Genomic DNA, 16742 nt, shown 5'->3' on the forward strand with positions numbered 1-16742 from the left:
TGACTTTCCCACATAGAGTCATCCAAGATATTTGGATACAATATAGCAGGTGAACCTGGTCATACCATTCATCTGCATGTAGTTATCTGATAATTCATTGACTATTTAAGTTTTGCACGAGTTTCATATCACTCTAAGCTTAATTTCTGAGAAACAAGGATCATCTTAATACAATTTATTGTTGAACAGTAAATGTTCTTATAGCTGGAGGTGAGACTGGCTTCTCTCTTTAGTCCTTTCCTGCCTGTGGGAAGTGTCACCTTGGTTATGCTTTTAGCCGCTGCTGACTTGGAGTTACATTTTTAAAGAAGGCTTGCTTACTTTGTGAAACAATTTGATTAGATGCTCAGCAGTTTAATTCCATTCATCCTAAACTGGAAGCAATATTTCTCAGTATTTAACCTTCTGGGTGCCTTGAAGGCTTTTTTTCCTCGCTGGCTTGTTTCTCTGCCAAGCTATTTTAAAGGGATTCATTGTATTTTTGTATGTAGTGTGATAGGACAAGCACTTTTTCTTTAGATCGTCTCCAGCTGTATTTGTCCAGGGGTTGGGTGATGTGATGATCAACTTCCGCTGCTGCTGCTGTTTGAAGTAGTTTTTCATTGTCCTGCAATTTCTTCACATGGAAATGAGGTGCTACTGACAGTATTTGATTCATCAGAACATAACAAAAATAACCCAGAGATGAGCTAATATTTTTTTTCTTTTTATTTCTTCAAATGAAACACTGTGTAAAAGAAAATAATAGAAAATTAAAATCTATGTGTGCATTGTTCAAATTTAATGTAGTTTTGTTTTGTTTTTTTATTTTGGGGGCTTTTGTTCATTTGTTTTCTTCCTCTGAGTGTGGGAGCTTTCATAATAAAGTGGATACCCAGGGAACAGAATAGCATTTGGTTTTGGCATCCTTCTAGGACACACAGGTGACTTCTGGAACATCTTTATTTCAGATTTGTATGTGTCAATGTTTGTTTGGTTTAGGACCATGCAAGGCTTGCATAGATGTGGTGCCTCTTGTAGACTAGTTAGTGTGCCTGGAAGGTGAAGACTTGCTGACAGCACGCAAGCTGCTCTTCAAGACATTTGGCTTTGAAAGAACATATGCTTGGTATCAGTCTGTACATATCTACTGTCTACAAAATCATGTGCTCTGTAGGACCTCGCAAATCCAAATTCTAGTGCACATTTTGGAAACTTCGTGAGTTTTAGGATTTGATAGGCCAGAAACCTCTTCAGATTTTGGAATCGGCTGTGGCGATGCTGTTAAAAAAAAACAAACAAACAAACAAAACCCCCAAACTTTCCCCTGGTTCTGGATTGCAAAAAACTTGAGTGGAAAAATGGATCCAACAGACTTTTTGTTCAGTTGCACGTTAATAAGTGGTCTGGGTCCTTGTAATGCAAAACAAACCAAAAAGCGGAGCATTAGCATCTTCTAGAGAAGAAGCTAAAAAAGCTTGTACACTTTTCTTGTACCTTACTCCTTTCTGTCATTTGTTTGTGATCTGGGCAGACACAGGAGAGGTGAGCAGTGTCGCTATAAAGCTGTATGTATGAGCTTTTTGGCAGTTATTCTGGCAGATGTTGTGTGCTTTAAGGTTTTGGGAAGCTTTTGACCACTGGCTTAATATCGTCAGTAGTAGACAATTTTCAAACAAACTCAAGAATGTGAGTTTCCTGATGAAAGTATTTATGTTTCTGCATTTGAGGAAATAGAGGTTTCTTTGGGCTAGCTCAGAAAAGCCAACACACAGAAGATTTTGCCACACCAGGGAGAGGGAGGGAGAAAAATGGTTAAATGGCTCCAGCAGGCATAAAAACAGAACTAGGCTATTAAAATAGTTGTTGTTCTAATTGCCATTAATTCCATGTAGGTATCTGTATTTATGTCAACCAAAGACAATGTGCAGCAGCCTTCCAGAGCTCTCTGACAGTTATCTGAGTACATGTAAGACCTTGTCACTAATACAGTTCCTAAACTGTGCTTTACAGTTAAAAGCCCATGTCCATATGTAGCACAAATACTATAAGAGTAAAGCAATTTATTTCCAGTCAACAATGCTTTGTATTTTATAATAGCTATGGTAACAGTATGTATTTTGCTTGCCCTACGGAAATACATTTTCCTTGTGGCAGTGCTGTGCAATAACCTGATTGAGAAATTTTAGCATCTTTGTCTTTAGTTTGAAACTGAACTTGTTTTGAGGACCAATTTAAGGGTATTTTACTATCTCTGTAGTTTCAAGCTGATAGTATATAGTAAAGAGTAATAATGTTGGATGGTTTAGTGTGAGGTGTTCCTGCCCATGGCAGTGGGGTTGGAACTAGGTGATCTTAAGGTCCTTTCCAACCCTAACTATTCTATGATTCTATAAAGTTCTGAGGGTTTTTTGTTTTAATATGGAAATGGCTTTGTATTCCAAAAGTTACCTGAAAGTGACGTGTGTGAGCACTAAGAGAACTGACAGGATTATGCTATTTTTCTAATGATTTGAAATAGCTAGGTTAAAATTACTTTAAAAATACTTTCAGAAGAATTTTCACCTTTTGAAGTGTGATTGAAAGCAACCGGCGAGTATTGGCGACTGAATTTTTGTTTACATCTATTTTGTGTCACCAAAATATTATGTTGAGTCTGACTCTTAGTTTGCAAATGATGTATTGAAGTATTTTCAAGGGTGTATGTCCCAGTGAGGTGCTTTAATTAAAATACTAAGGGAAAATAAAATAAATAAAATTAGTTGTGTTGTGTAACCCTCCTGTCCGGTACTCTTGGTTAAACTAAATAACTGCTATAGTAATGATTATTAGACAAATTCCACATAGGATCATGAGATTTAATGATTCAGTAGTTTTCTGTCTTAAATCATGCGGTTAAGTTTATCTTACAAATATTCTGAATAGTTAGATCCAACTCATGCACAAGTGAGTCTAAGTACAATTTCCCCCCTGTCTCCGATATATCCAGTGTTCAAATTTGCTGTTAAATTTGATTATAAAGACAGCTGCAGTGTTGTCTTGTGACTGAGATTATCTAGGAAACACTGCTAGTGGTCCTTTTAAGATGCATGTGTTAAAGAATTTGTAATTTTGAAGTATCAGCTGGAGATACAAATTCAGAAGAAGATGCAGATCATGAACCTGAACCCAGTGCTTTACATTTGAGTACACAAATACTGTATTTCTCGATGAAAAGAGAGAATCTCTTATTCAGAAACAGAATATGGTTTTACTTCCTATTTCTTTGATTAAGGACTAGTACTACCACTGATGCTCAGGAAAAGGCTCTTGAGCTGAGCTGGTACTATCTTGCTGACCCATGTTTTCGCATTTGTTCCTATGTAATTCCCTTCCAGCACCCATTTTCTGTCTTGCCACATGGATTGTAAGCTTAGAAGAGAGAAGTCTTACTGTTTTGTAATTTATTGCATGTTCACTATGGAATTTGGGTATACGACTGAGTTAGTGCTACAATAATAACCAAACCAAATATGGGACTTGGCTTAAGAGATCATGAGCTCCTTGAACTGCTGAGAATCTGTTTAGGATTAATTAAAGGGTCTTGCTCTGTTGAGAGAAAAACCTCTCCAATACCAGCTTTATTGGTGCAGTCTGGCCTGTTTGGTTTTTATAACTTTATGGTGCTGTACCTGTATCTTCTCTAAAGTTGTGTTTTCAAAGCCAAGTATATTTTTATTGAACTTCTGCAGCACCTTGTTCTCTCCTTCTCCTTTGCACTAGTGTAGTGTGAGGAGTCCCTGCCCAAGGCAGAGGGGTTGGAACTAGATGATCTTAAGGTCCTTTCCAACACAAACCATTCTATGATTCTATGATTTGGGAACTTCTGTTTCTTCTGGAAAGAGCAACCTATGCGATAAGCGCTGTTGGCCTTCTCTGAAACAGGGATTTGTGAGGGACACCGAGAACTACACATACCAGAAGCTTGGAGTGAAGCACCGTGTTATCCTTGTCCCCAGAGTTTCACTGGTCGTGGCACTGTGAAGTTATATAGTAGCACCAAATAAATGCTGATCTTATGAGCAAAACATCAGCCTTTCCTGCTACCAGTTATTTGGGCACTGCTGAAGACAATAGGAATGTAATATCCTTCTGAAGCATTTGCCAGCTGGCTCAGGACACCACATCTTTTCATTCAGCTCATTCATTGTAGAATAAAGAAAATTGGCATGCTCAGAATGTTTTAAAAATACATCTGTTCGGAACATGAGCGTTGTTTCTCGCTTTCTTAATTTGTCACTTCATTACGAGTGTCCTCATGGAAAAAGGGTGATGCACACACAGCAAGTGCAAAACTTGGTTAGGTTCCATGAAATTCATAAAAATTCATTAAAGAAAGATTACTACGTCTTCAAAGTTCTCTACCACTAAGACAGTTGTAGCTTCAATTAAATGACAAGAAATTGGGAGCTGATAGAGAATGACTGCAGTTTACTGTGTTTACAATGTAGCTGTTGATAATGCCACATAAAGTTACTGAGACAAGTGGTAATACTGCATTATATCCATTCTTAGCTGTCAAGCCTTTTTTCCAAGGGTCTGTTGAAAAAAGTTGGTTATTTTTACAGATGAGAAACAATTTAATCCAAGGATTTACTCAGGTTATAGCAAGATTGCCCATACTGGCTGTGTTTTAGTTTGGCCATGAGTATGCAGAGACAAGCTCTGAACCATCTGTGTCTTTGCTCCCTGGGGCAGAGCTTGCGCATGAGCCTCATCACTGTGCTGGGTTTCTCAGTGTAGAAATGGCTCCAGGCTGAAGCAAAAATGGGACCTGATGGCCAAGGCAAGGATTTTGGATGCAACTCTAAGCTTGGCTGTGAAGTCCTCTGTTGATAAAAAGGGTGTGATGTTGGGTCAGCCACAGAAATGGAGAGAGAACCTGCATGGCTTACTTTAATGCTCTTGCAGAAGGGTATATTTTCTTTTGGCATGTTCTGAATTTACATTTACTAATACATCTGTTCCTTGTGTGTGTTGGTTTTCTGTACTGGTGCTGGTACTCATGCTAGTAGTCTGTCTGGTTCTGATAGCTGCACACATATATACCTTATGCTTGAAAAGTTAGTACTATATAAATCATAGAATCAACTAGGTTGGAAAAAAACTTGTAGATCATCAAGTCCAGCCATTGAAGAAGATCCCCAACATGAGAATCCTAATGCTGGCGTCAAAAGTCAAGCATAAACCCCAAGATTTATTTGAAATTCTCATGAATTTTCAGATGTGGACCCAAAAAATCTGTGAGGGATGTCAAGATTTCGAACTTGTATATGAGGGCAGTATTTAAGGAGATGCTGGCGAGAGCAACAGTACAGAAACTTTTCAGTCTTGTACAGTGGATAAGTGAATTAATATTTAGATCAGAATGAAATCTTTCCATTCTTACTGTATTTCACAATGATATGCATTCTCAAATGATGTGAATTTTCCCCAACAGGTACATTACATGAAATAAGCACCTGCCTGTTGTTACCATGTCTCCTTACTCATACAGATATAGTCAGATGACACACAGGACAGGCATTCAAATTTAATGCAACAGAAACCCCGTAGTGCAGCTTTGTTTTAAGACAATTTAATAAAGTCGAATATCCAGAGTTTATTAGAAGTGTTCTTTACAGTCAGATGTTTCCTGTTGCTGAAGATGTGTCCTGTTGTTGAGTGTCTTTTCCTTTCTCATAAAGGGAATATGTTTGAACTTTGAACCTGCATCTCCTATCAGTTGCAGACAGCACTGGACTGAAACTCTTCATACGGTTTCCTTGCCAAAACTTTCACTCCCTCTACTGTTGTAGCTTGCACATCTGTGATTAGGAAGAGTGCCTGTGCTGTGCATGTGTCAGATATATTCCTCATCTTAGATATTGAAAAATGTTAGACTAACATTGCTCAGACAATGCACTTGAGATTGTAACTTCTTGTGGTGTCTAAGCATGGAACGCTACTGATTGTTTTTCACAGAGTACCTATGTAGGAGCTGAGATTACTAGTAAGAGTGATCTTTGTTTGCTTTGACATTCACTGATGCTGCATGATGTGGTGCATAGGAGGTTTCAGAATTAATGCCTTGAATTTTGAGTAAAAAAATGTAAGTAACTCAGAACATCCTTGAGGCTGCAGTACAGAAGATGTTCGTGTATTGACCAGAGCTGTTGACACAGAGCCATCTCACTGTGTTCAGAAAAAGGTGGATAAGTAGGAAAACCGGTTGTACTTTAAAAGAAAGAGCTTAATAATGTGGAATAAAGGGGGAAGGGTGGGGGACGGACGTGCAACTTCAATATGGAAGCAGGATACTTAATAAATTAGTAGGATGGCATTTATCATTAGACTGAATAAATTACTTAGCCCTTCACTAAATTTGTCTATAACATGTAAAAGAAAGCATTAGGAAGTGAAGGATGCCCTGTCAAGTAATTTGTAAGTGCAGGCAGTTGTTCCTGTGTTTTACCAAATCTGAGGAAGCATAATTCATCCTTTGGGTATCTAAGTGAGATGTTTGTGAAATAGAACTGAAATTATATAGTTCCCTTCAGTTCCTTGGATATAAAAATTATCCAGAATGCTGCATAGTCGTGATAAGTGTGGTTTTTTCCCCTGATACTTGTTTAATTTGGGGCAGGGGATGTTCTGAGATATATCTTCTTCCCAAATGAATCCTGACAGTAGATGTTTTCTGAGAGTGGCACTGCTTTTGTGGCCTTAGTTTTCTGACTAGATGAAACAGAAGATAGTTTTTATTCTTGCTGGCCTTTTTGTTGCTAAATTATGAAGAGTTCTGCATGTTCTTTCTCTGGTATATGTAATGTTATAGACTATTGATCTCAAATAGAAAATAAATTTTGATGGCTATTGGGGTGTTTGAGTATGGAGCTGAATAGCAGACCCTTTTCCTTATGAATGGTCTTCTGATTCTACCATAAAAAAGCAGCACCCAAAATCTTCAATTCTGACTTCAAAATTTTATTCTTCAATGTTGTTACTGCAATTGCTGTCCCCAGTCCAAGTGATGGAGCTCTGCAGCATATCTGGTCGCTGATCAAGCTCTAGAGGTGGAAATTACACTAAATAAATATATGTTTCAGTTCTGTCGGCGTCCATTCGAGTATCTGGAGAGCAGGGGTTTGGAATGAGGAACTTCACAATGATCATGCATACAAGAAAGCAGTGCAGACCTCAGAGCTTGAGTCTTTATATGAGGGTGTGCCAAATTACAGCCTTATGTTGCTATGTATTATCGTGTTCCCTGTTTGGCTTGGTCTGTAGAGCGTATTTCTGTAATGGTATGTGGTATCAAGGCTGTGTTAAGCCTTTAATAATAAACTCTTACAACTCCTGTGGGACTGATGGTTTGTGGTTTCTCAGGACCACTTCCAAAGCAGCACGCAATCATTTTTTTAACTGATTTTTTAATAAATTTTTTTCCTGTTGGTTTATTGCTAAAGTCTGGTTTAGGTTTTAAAAGAAAAATGGTAAAAAGTTATTGGTTCAGTTTCTTTGGTTTCCAATAGGATATGACAAATATCTGCAAGTCTTGGAGGGAGAGTCTGTAAAAGGCAAAAGAAGTTAGTGGCTTCTCAGGGGGATGTACTGAACTCGCAGCTGAAATTCTGAAACAGCACTTAGGTGAACATACAAGTTATACATGTTGATTAAATGTGGATCATATTTGCTGTTCTCATTCTGTGTTGCCACTGCTTGTTTTCAGTTTGTATATGGCATTTTCATCAGCAATGAAATCAAAGCAAAGACAATATTTGCACTGGAAGTTGGTCCATGTATTTGCTCTTACATGATTTCAGGAACTTGACATAGTTGGGCTTCAATAGCTATTTCCACACATCTCTTGAGTGCAGCACCCATGCATGATGATATTGTTTATCCTATGGTGTCTGTATCTGTTTCTTGGAGTATGAGGCTTAAGATGTTTTCCCGCATGTTCTTATTTCTCTGACTCCTACATATCTGCATTTTGTTGGTCAGGATCATTACTCCTTTAAGAAGACCCAAATCTTCATTAACTTTTCTGTTCAGAGACTACAGTAGTAGAAAAGATATCAGTAAGGAATAGCAGTTAAATAGTTGTCTGGTGTCGAGAAATGCCTAGACCTAAGGTGCACAATATATGCAGCAAGATGAGTAATTTAATTTGTGTTGGGGACAGACGAGTCATCAGGTTTGGTGTCATCCAGTCCCTGAGAAAGCTCACGGTCAGCAAAACAGGAGGAAGGAATTGTAGGAGACCTAAGACGGGGGACACTGGAGTGGAAGAAGAAAGTATGTGTGTGATAAGGGGTCAGTGACACTTGAAGTGTAGCCTTTGCCTTGAAATACAATCAGTCCTTGTACGTGGGGACTTGTCTGGACAGTGATACAAGCAAAAGCAGCCACCTCAGGTTTGCAGGCTTTTTTTTTTTGACTTCAGAACTGTGCAAACCCCGTTGTGTTCAAGGGCAAGTTCAGCTATATGTCCAGTATGGAGGAACATCATTGGAACAGAGTTCAGATTTGTTCCCAGAGCTGCATTGAGTGTGTCTGCACAGTCTGTCTTGGAGCTCCTGATTGCTGAACCAGACAGGATCCTTCTGTTGGTTCCATAGTAGCGAGCTCTCCTGGAACAGGGCTCTCATACAGCATTACTCCACACTCCAAAAGGGCTTTGATGGAGCACGTTCAGGTAGCCTTGCACAGCAGTTTTTTTGGGGGGATGATGAAGCAGACTCATGTGTTGGTCCAATTTTTCATGCTGTAGTTGGATGGCAGGTGGGAAGGAAAGTGACCCAGGGCATAGTCTCAATGCAGCTTTGACCCAAAGGTGACACAAAGTGACACAAAGCAACTTTGCAGTCTGTGTATTGATGTCTTGGCCATTGTTATTCCTGGCACGGAGTGCCTTCTAAGTAAGTGAGTGTTTCTGCTGTTTTTGCTGCTTCTGATGGATTGGATCAGATCTTTGGATCTGATTGGATGAGATCTTTGGATCTTGGATTGCATTTGTATTTTGCTGTATCTTGTGTATTTTTTCTCCCTTTTCTTTTAAACTGCTGTAACCCCTTAAAAAATGATTGTAGCTAGCATAAAACAGATGTAAAAGGCTGGCATTGTGGTGTGTGCAGCCTTAAGCTGTGCATATTGGCAAGTTATTGGATGTCAGATTTCATGATTTGGGCATAAAGGCTTCCCTTCAGTTAAGAAGGCAGTGAAAAAAACCTTTAAAACTGCTTTATGGAAGTAGGCAGCTGAAAGATGAGGTCGCTCCTTCAGGCATAAACATTTCTTGGCACCTAAAGCGAGGGCACGTGTCAGTGGGTATGTTTTACATTGTGTCTTACTAAATTTGGAAATACAGAGCTTTTAAAGGTTGCCTTTGAAAGATAGCGTGGACTCAGGGGCTTGGGGAAGGTACTGGGCACAGACTGTGCAGCCACTAAAATTCTTGCAGTCTCTGCAAGAAAACCTCTAGAAAGCCAGGAGAATTTTTAACTGAGTGATGACTGGAAGAGGTTTGAAGCTAGAAGCAAAGAAACCTTTCTTATTATGTTCATGGAAGCCAGACTCGGTGTATTTGCAAATAAATCTGGCTTGCCTCAAAGAAATGCTTATCTCCATGAGCTTCTGACAAAAATAACCCGTAGTTCTGAATCTGGCTGAATGCGGATAGCTTAGTGGAAGAAAGGTGACACATGGTTATCTTCTCAGCTTTTTTCAAGTTTATAACTTCTTTGCTTTTGAAGTGTCAATACCAGAAATAAACACAGTGTTTTAATAAAGATCCATGGCCTGTGAAATCACTTGTGGGGGCAGAGGGAGAGTTGATTGTAATACAGGTTATTCACAGTGAATTTGATGTTGAAGCCATGAACTAATAGTCACATGGAGGATTGGACTGGAAAGGGGAGCTCACATACTTATTCTGCTTTTTTCATTTCTGTGAGGAAGATAATGTTCTCAGTTAAGGGAATGAAACATACTATTTTTGTGGGCAGCAATAATGGTATTAATTTGGTGCTTGCAATGCTTTTCAGCCGTTCTTAGCTAAGTCCTAATACTTCATGTGCAGTGTTTGAATGCAGAATATACTGCAGGAAAATGAACAATATTTAAATTTGGCATTAACTACAAAGCAATACTTTATGTTGATAAAAATCTCAACAGTTTTTTATAAGTAGAATCCCACAGAGATACTTCAGAATTAATTGATGGCAGATGAATTTAACACAGTTAAAATGAATTGACCCCCTTGCCATTTAGAATAATATAAAGATGTCTGAATTTTATTCCCAAAAGAGGAAATACAGTTGTTAAGTCCAGATGGATTTTTATTTTTATTGGAGTAAGTTTTGAGACTAGTAATATTATTTTTTTTTTAATGTTACTACCAGAGTGTTGGATCTGGGACAGCACAGGCCTACTTTTTAAAAATTGTTTTAAATCCAGTTAAATGAACAGCTTTACAATGTTTATTTTGAAAATTAGCACTTTCTTATTGAATTTGTAAGAATTTGAAAATAAGCACGGGAATGATATACAGTCTAGAAAAGCCAAGGGCTTGGGTCTTTGTCAAGTTGTCAGCTGGAATGTGGTAACTGCCAATGCCTGTGATTGTTGCCTGCCTAAACGTAAGGTGATGCAGCAGGAGCTTAATTGCTTTTCAGCACGCTAAAGCTGATTGTGCTTGGGCTTTTTGCCTTGAAGTGAGGGCTTGCACCAAGGCAGCCGCTGTGGTTGTGGGATCAGGTGATCTCATCTGAAGCCTGAGTCATGAAGAGACAAAGTCATGAAGGGATTCAATCTATCCATTTAGCTGAAGATGAAAGGCCACTCTGCTCTTGCTGTGTCACTTTAAAGCTTCTGAGTCCATAAAATTAATCCTATTATAGTGGTTTGTTCTTTGCTATGTTTTACCCATTATCTTTAAGTTCTGGGCCTAAGTCTGCTCCACTGGTGGTGTGGTAGGCTACACCTAGCCTACTAGCTAGCCTGTGTAACCTAGCCTGTACTAGGCTTTCTCCTTCAGTTAGGATTGGCGTTGAAGTGGATGGCTTGCTACCAGGAAGCTTGCTACCAAAATAAGCGTTGGTTTGTCTCAAGAATAAAGTTGGAAAAATATCCCACCATTGAACATGGTACCATATTGCAGCTCTACTTGGAACAGAATGTCAAATTATTACTGATAAATTTTGCAAACAAGTTGTAGGCTGGGAGAGTAGTCTGTGAGGAAAACGAAGGACTAATAAAATTGGATTGTGGGGTGAGCTAAATGCAAGCAGACACTAGGGATTGTTTTATATGTGGCCAAGTATCAGTTGCATTTATAAAAACTAGGAACTGTAAACCACAATTGATGCAAATCGTGCTCCATCATATGAAACAGTGACTAAAAGTATTGAGTATTAACTGTTGAGCAAGAGTTGTCATTGTGATCATGGATAAAAGCGCTATTGTGATTCCCATATGGCAAAATAAGAGGGTATCAAATAGGGAGGTTTTTTCTTGATGCTTAGCACATGTGCTATATATAGGACAAAGGTGAAGGATATTGATAAATTGAAATGCATTCAGCAAGGGAGCTACCAGTATGAGCAGAGATATAGAAAACATGGTGAGATCTGCAAAAAGCATAAAGTACTTGGCTTAACAGTTTCAGGGAAGAGCTGAATTGTAACAGGTGAGTCCTCTAAGTGGGGACAAAATATTGATAATACATGAGATAAAATAAAGCTCTCCAGTCTAGCAGTCAGAAGCACATTATGATTCAGTTTTGGTAAGGTGTACCAAGCTTATTAAGCATAAAATGAAATTATTTTCAGTAATTTTATTTTTAAGTTGTGGCTACTTTATTGGGTATTGACGTCATGATTTGTTGCATACTCCAGCGTTCTGCCTTTGCTAGATGCCTGTTGTTTTGTCTGTCTGGTGAAGAAGTTCTTCTGCTTCCTGGTGGAAGGGAGTGTAAGGAGTTATTTAAGCAAAATAACAAGAAAATGTTACAGCAAGAAACGGTGCTAAGAAAAAGGGGAAAATGAACTTGTACTCTTGTGTTACAGATTCAGTGGTTCTTTCCTTTGACTCCGTTGGACATACAATAGGCTCAGGTACAACATTGCCTTCTTCTCTATCTCCCACCTCATGACAAGGCTTCAACGTAACTTGACATGGTAGCCATGTTGGGAGGCAGGTCACTGAGTCAGACTTCGGTGGGAATCAGCCACGTAGTCAAAGTGGGTAAATGGGTCCTGGAGCAGGCTGCCCAGAGAAGCTGCGGCTGCCACATCCTTGGCAGTGTTCAAGGCCAGGCTGGATGAGGCTTGGAGCAACCTGGTCTAGTGGAAGGTGTCCCTCCCTGTGGCAGGGGGTTGGAACTAGATGGTCTTCAAGGTCCCTTCCAACCCAAACCATTCTATGATTATATAGCTCCTAAGGATAGTGGAAGTATTAAGGGTCTTAGTGCAACGCAAGGATGAGCACTTGGGACCCCTTCTGTTACCCAGCAAGGCATATGACCTGGACACGTTATATGTGTTAGTGATGCGGTTTGTGCTTCTCATGTGAAAGGCATGAAGATGATGTCACCCACCAGCTGAAGAAAAATTGTTCTATGCTACTAGGAGAGTTTCTCAGCTAAACAAACAGTTGAGTTATTTGGGGAAACACATCAGGAATGCTTCCAGGAAGGAGAAGGTGAAAGAGTTGTAGCTAAACAAATAGGGCTGGAAACTTTTCTTTTTGGGTGGAGATTGACCAGCATTATCAAACCCCAAGGCAAATTATGTCCAGTCTAATTTTCTTTGAAACCTGAGCATGAACTTCAGTTAAACCGAACCAGAAGTCAAAAATTCTTTTGTGCAGAGTGCACTTCATGAAACCAGCACCTTTCCCTTTGACTAAATGTAATGCATGAGTGGTAGCCAAGGCACACGATAGTGAGCTCAATATTTGATGGAATTCAATTTATGGTTTATGTATAATGATGTGCAAAGGAAAGGCTAAGAATTACTCTTAGAACTTAAACCACCTTCACATTTAGAAGATGGGTTATTTACTGTCTTGCAGAGAAGAAAATAATCCAAGTGAAGGTTTAGCATTTTGTCTTGCTTACTAGCCTTTCCTCTTAGGTTGAAAGGGGGAACATGCTGCCTTCCAACATAGCACCTGTCTTCTGCCTGCACAATTTGAAAGAGAGCCTGCTGCCTGACACTAACAGCAAAGCTTGAACACGGATTTCCAATTTACTAACCCCTGAGCTAGTGGAAGTAACTTGCTTTGGTTACTGCACCCTAAATGTTTTCTGCTGTCTCTGCATCGTCTCCAAGACGTCTATTGGGAAATGGATCTATTATGGGTGCATGGACTGATCTCGGAATATTTCTAGGATGCTGTATGTAGAGTGGATATATTGTGTTTATAGGGAGAAGAAACCCTCTATTATCTATTAACTCCTGTCTACTATTTAATATCGGCCATAACTGAAGTGTGTCTCTGCCTCCCTCCTTCTGTACTGGGTGATGGTTTCTTTATCAGGGGGGAAGTTGCATAGGTTTGAGATAAGAAATTTGTGATTAAAATTCAGGGAAATATTTTTATTACAGCTGGGTATGTCTGAATTGGCATACCTACCGTACTGGAGTTATGCTGCTACAGACAAGACCAGAATTTGTCCTGGAGTACAACTTTTAAATATTACTACAGATTTATCTTTTTCCCCTGCTCTGATACTATTTTGGCTTCTAACTGATGTGAAAACACTTAACCCTGTGGATAGCTTCCAGTGCAGCATACCTATGGAGTTAATCATAAATGTTATGATACTACCATTGGGGTGGTAAACTTACTCATGAAAAATTGTTCAACCGCGCCATGTCTTTTGGAGTTCTGTTAATAGGGAGGGTGGGAGACAAGTTAATGTAGCCAGCGGATTGACCGTGCCTGTTTTAAAAGCACTGGTCTTTGTTCTGCTTATATACTGCAATTGGTTAGGAGTAAGACAGTAAAATTTGATCTTTTGTAAACCTTCCACTGCAAGAAAATTGAATTTCTTTATTGAAGAAATATGAAGAAAAGTCATATACTTAAGAAGGGAGGTTCAGAAATGTCCAAGAGAGCTGTACGTTTATTACTTTCATATTTAGTCCTTTGCATTCACTGTGCTGCAAACCTTAACTTGCTCTGAACTGGTATGTGTAATAAGATGTCAAGATGCGTGATGTTTTTCCAACTGAGGGATAGCTTTCCTTGTTGAACAGGAAGGAGAGAGAGAAAAACTGTGGCTATTCTGCTTCCGCTGTCCATCCCATCTCACCTTGCTGCAGACCCAGGAAAAGACAGAGTCCAGAAAGAACTCAGAGAAACAATGGCAGCTCCAGGCCCAGCCATTCCCAGTAGGTGATGTTTCAGGTTGGGGTAAGAAGGGACTAAAGTTACATGCTTTGAAACAGAAAAATACAGACACCTTTTTCTTTATTACTCAGAATTAAACAGCTGTAATAGTCTCCCTGTTAAGATTTTATGCTGCATAAAACTAGTACTCATTGACTTGTATTTGTATATTAAACAGCTTCTTAGAATTGCTCTTTTTTAATTGTTAATCATGCTATGTGAAGGGCGGTATCTTGTTGCAGTTTCTGTGTTTTGTTTGAATTGACTGTTTGACCTTATCTTGGTTTTCCCCTTAACTCTGTCCCACATGCAAATGTCAGTTTTCAGAGAGGCTGGAAATCTGTCCTTATGTATCTCCAATTAATGACACTGTCTAGGTTCTTTTGGATAAACTTTCGGAACTAAGTGTTCAGAAGATCATCTGGCTATGGAGCCTTAAAGTACTGCTTCATGGATTAGAGGACAGGAGAATCAAATGTGCTTGAAGTGAGACTGAACTGTCTGAGGTTCATGCTGTGGTTGAGCCCTTTAGAGTCCAGATGTTTTTGTGATTCTGTTCACGACTGCTCCTTCCCTTGAAAGACAAAGTTTGAGCAGCAAAGATAAATGTTTGATGTGAGGTCTAGGCCAGTGTTTCAGCTGAAATCATTTAAGAAAGGAGGGTGTCATGCCCTGAACTTGGGCAGCATTAAGCAGGGCACAGGGTGTTTGAGAAGGCCTAGATTTCATTTGCTTGTCATAGACAGCTAGTACTCTTTCCCGCCCCCCCCCGCTCTCCTCCCAGTTGTTTTACTTTGTTGCTAGTAAATCAAAAACATTGGACCTTGAAAGACAGATTTATGCCCCTGCTATTTTTGTGTGAGACTTTTTTTCTACCTCCTGTGTCTGAGAACAAGCAAGTTAAGTTTTTCTTCTCCAAGCCTCATTGGGATATTGTGCATTGAATGTGCAACTTTCCCATCTCTTAATGTGCTTGCTGGAAATATTGAAGTTCTAACTACCTTATGGCTGTAGGCTTACACTGTTGGAGACGCGTTTAATTGCAGTACTGGCCACTGGTTGTATAGCAGTTGTTCTCACTGCAGGCTTAAAACATGATAGTTTTAACATCTCAAGTAACCGTTATCTAAGTCTTGCTCAAATTGTTTGAATATTTTAACTTTGTTGCTTTTTTCAATTTAATTTTTAACCCTTATGAAAAGTTCAGCTTGACTTATGCAGAGAAAATGGAGCTTCTGAAATTTGTTTTTGAGTAGCATATTTGCTGTGGCTCATATAAGGGTGCTGGGGAGGGACTCTTCATTAGGGACTGTACTGATAGGACAAGGGGTAACGGGTTGAAACTTAAACAGGGGAAGTTTAGATTGAATATAAGGAGGAAGTTCTTTACTGTGAGGGTGATGAGGTGCTGGAATGCATTGCCCAAGGAAGCTCTGAATGCTCCATCTCTGGTGGTGTTCAAGGCCAGGTTGGACAGAGCCTTGGGTGAGATGGTTTAGTGTGAGGTGTCCCTGCCCATGGGAGGGGGATTGGAACTTGCTGATCTTAAGGTCCTTTCCAACCCTAACTATTCTATGATTCTACTTGTGAAAGCCCCCATGCATGACCATGCTTCCAGATGCTGAGTTCACAGTGGTAGTGGAGTAATCATCTGAGAGATTAAATCTCTGCTTATTTAGGAGTTTGCTGTTGGTAATTCCTTACGCTAAAGTCCTTAACCATTGTGGGAGAAGCTGTGAGAACTATGAAGGAAACATTATGTTTCCTTCAGCTGCCAAAGATGCTCAGATAATCATTTTGTGAAAGGTGAGAAGAAACCTGTGTCTGTCTCAGCTCCAGAGTGAATTTCGTGACTACTTCCCTGTGTTTTGGATGGAGGCCAGGAAAAGGAATACAACCAAAATTGTCAGATATCAGATTGATAGAACAGTGACAGATTCCTAGCATGAGAGAAAAACACTGTTGTTTTTTGGCTTTATTGATGAGAATCTGGCAATGTAGGTGGCTACAATTACAAAGTATGATCTTTCCCAGGTTCTAGGTTAGTGGTATTTAATTTAGCTATGTTAATAGAGTTTGTGAGGCTCTGGTAGATCATCTTGGTTTGCGAAAAACAATTTAAACTTACATTTGGAGCTGATGTGGTTCTAATTTGTTGGGGTTTTAGAGTTGAGGGTCTTTTTCCCTTAAGTTGATTATCTGACTGTCTTGTTGCTATGTGGTAGTGACGGAAAAGGAGAGGTGAACTTATGTTGCATTTTTCTGCATTCCAATAAAACAGAAAATAAATGGGATAGATTATGTATTTTTTTCTCTTCATTTTAGTGGCTTTGTTATTCTCACTC

At 39.3% G+C, this 16742-nt stretch overlaps 1 protein-coding gene across 7 annotated transcripts in view; it reads left to right on the top strand.

Annotated features, from left to right (window-relative positions):
- The window catches only part of ST3GAL3 (ST3 beta-galactoside alpha-2,3-sialyltransferase 3), a 188256-nt gene that overhangs the window by 30231 nt on the left and 141283 nt on the right, over window positions 1-16742 (top strand). For 2 of the 7 annotated variants that reach the window (XM_062617306.1, XM_062617309.1), the window contains 2 exons: window positions 12069-12116; window positions 14265-14399. The exons of 2 other annotated variants lie outside the window; for them this stretch is intronic. In XM_062617306.1, coding sequence (XP_062473290.1) covers window positions 12069-12116; window positions 14265-14399 — 183 coding nt within the window. The remainder of the gene's footprint in view (window positions 1-12068; window positions 12117-14264; window positions 14400-16742) is intronic. 3 more of the 7 variants (XM_062617307.1, XM_062617311.1, XM_062617308.1) reach the window with 2 other exon arrangements.

Source organism: Pezoporus occidentalis, unplaced genomic scaffold (assembly GCF_034315485.1).
Source record: "Pezoporus occidentalis ecotype Australia unplaced genomic scaffold, CSIRO_AGI_Poc_V1 ctg194, whole genome shotgun sequence".
NCBI lineage: Eukaryota > Metazoa > Chordata > Aves > Psittaciformes > Psittacidae > Pezoporus > Pezoporus occidentalis.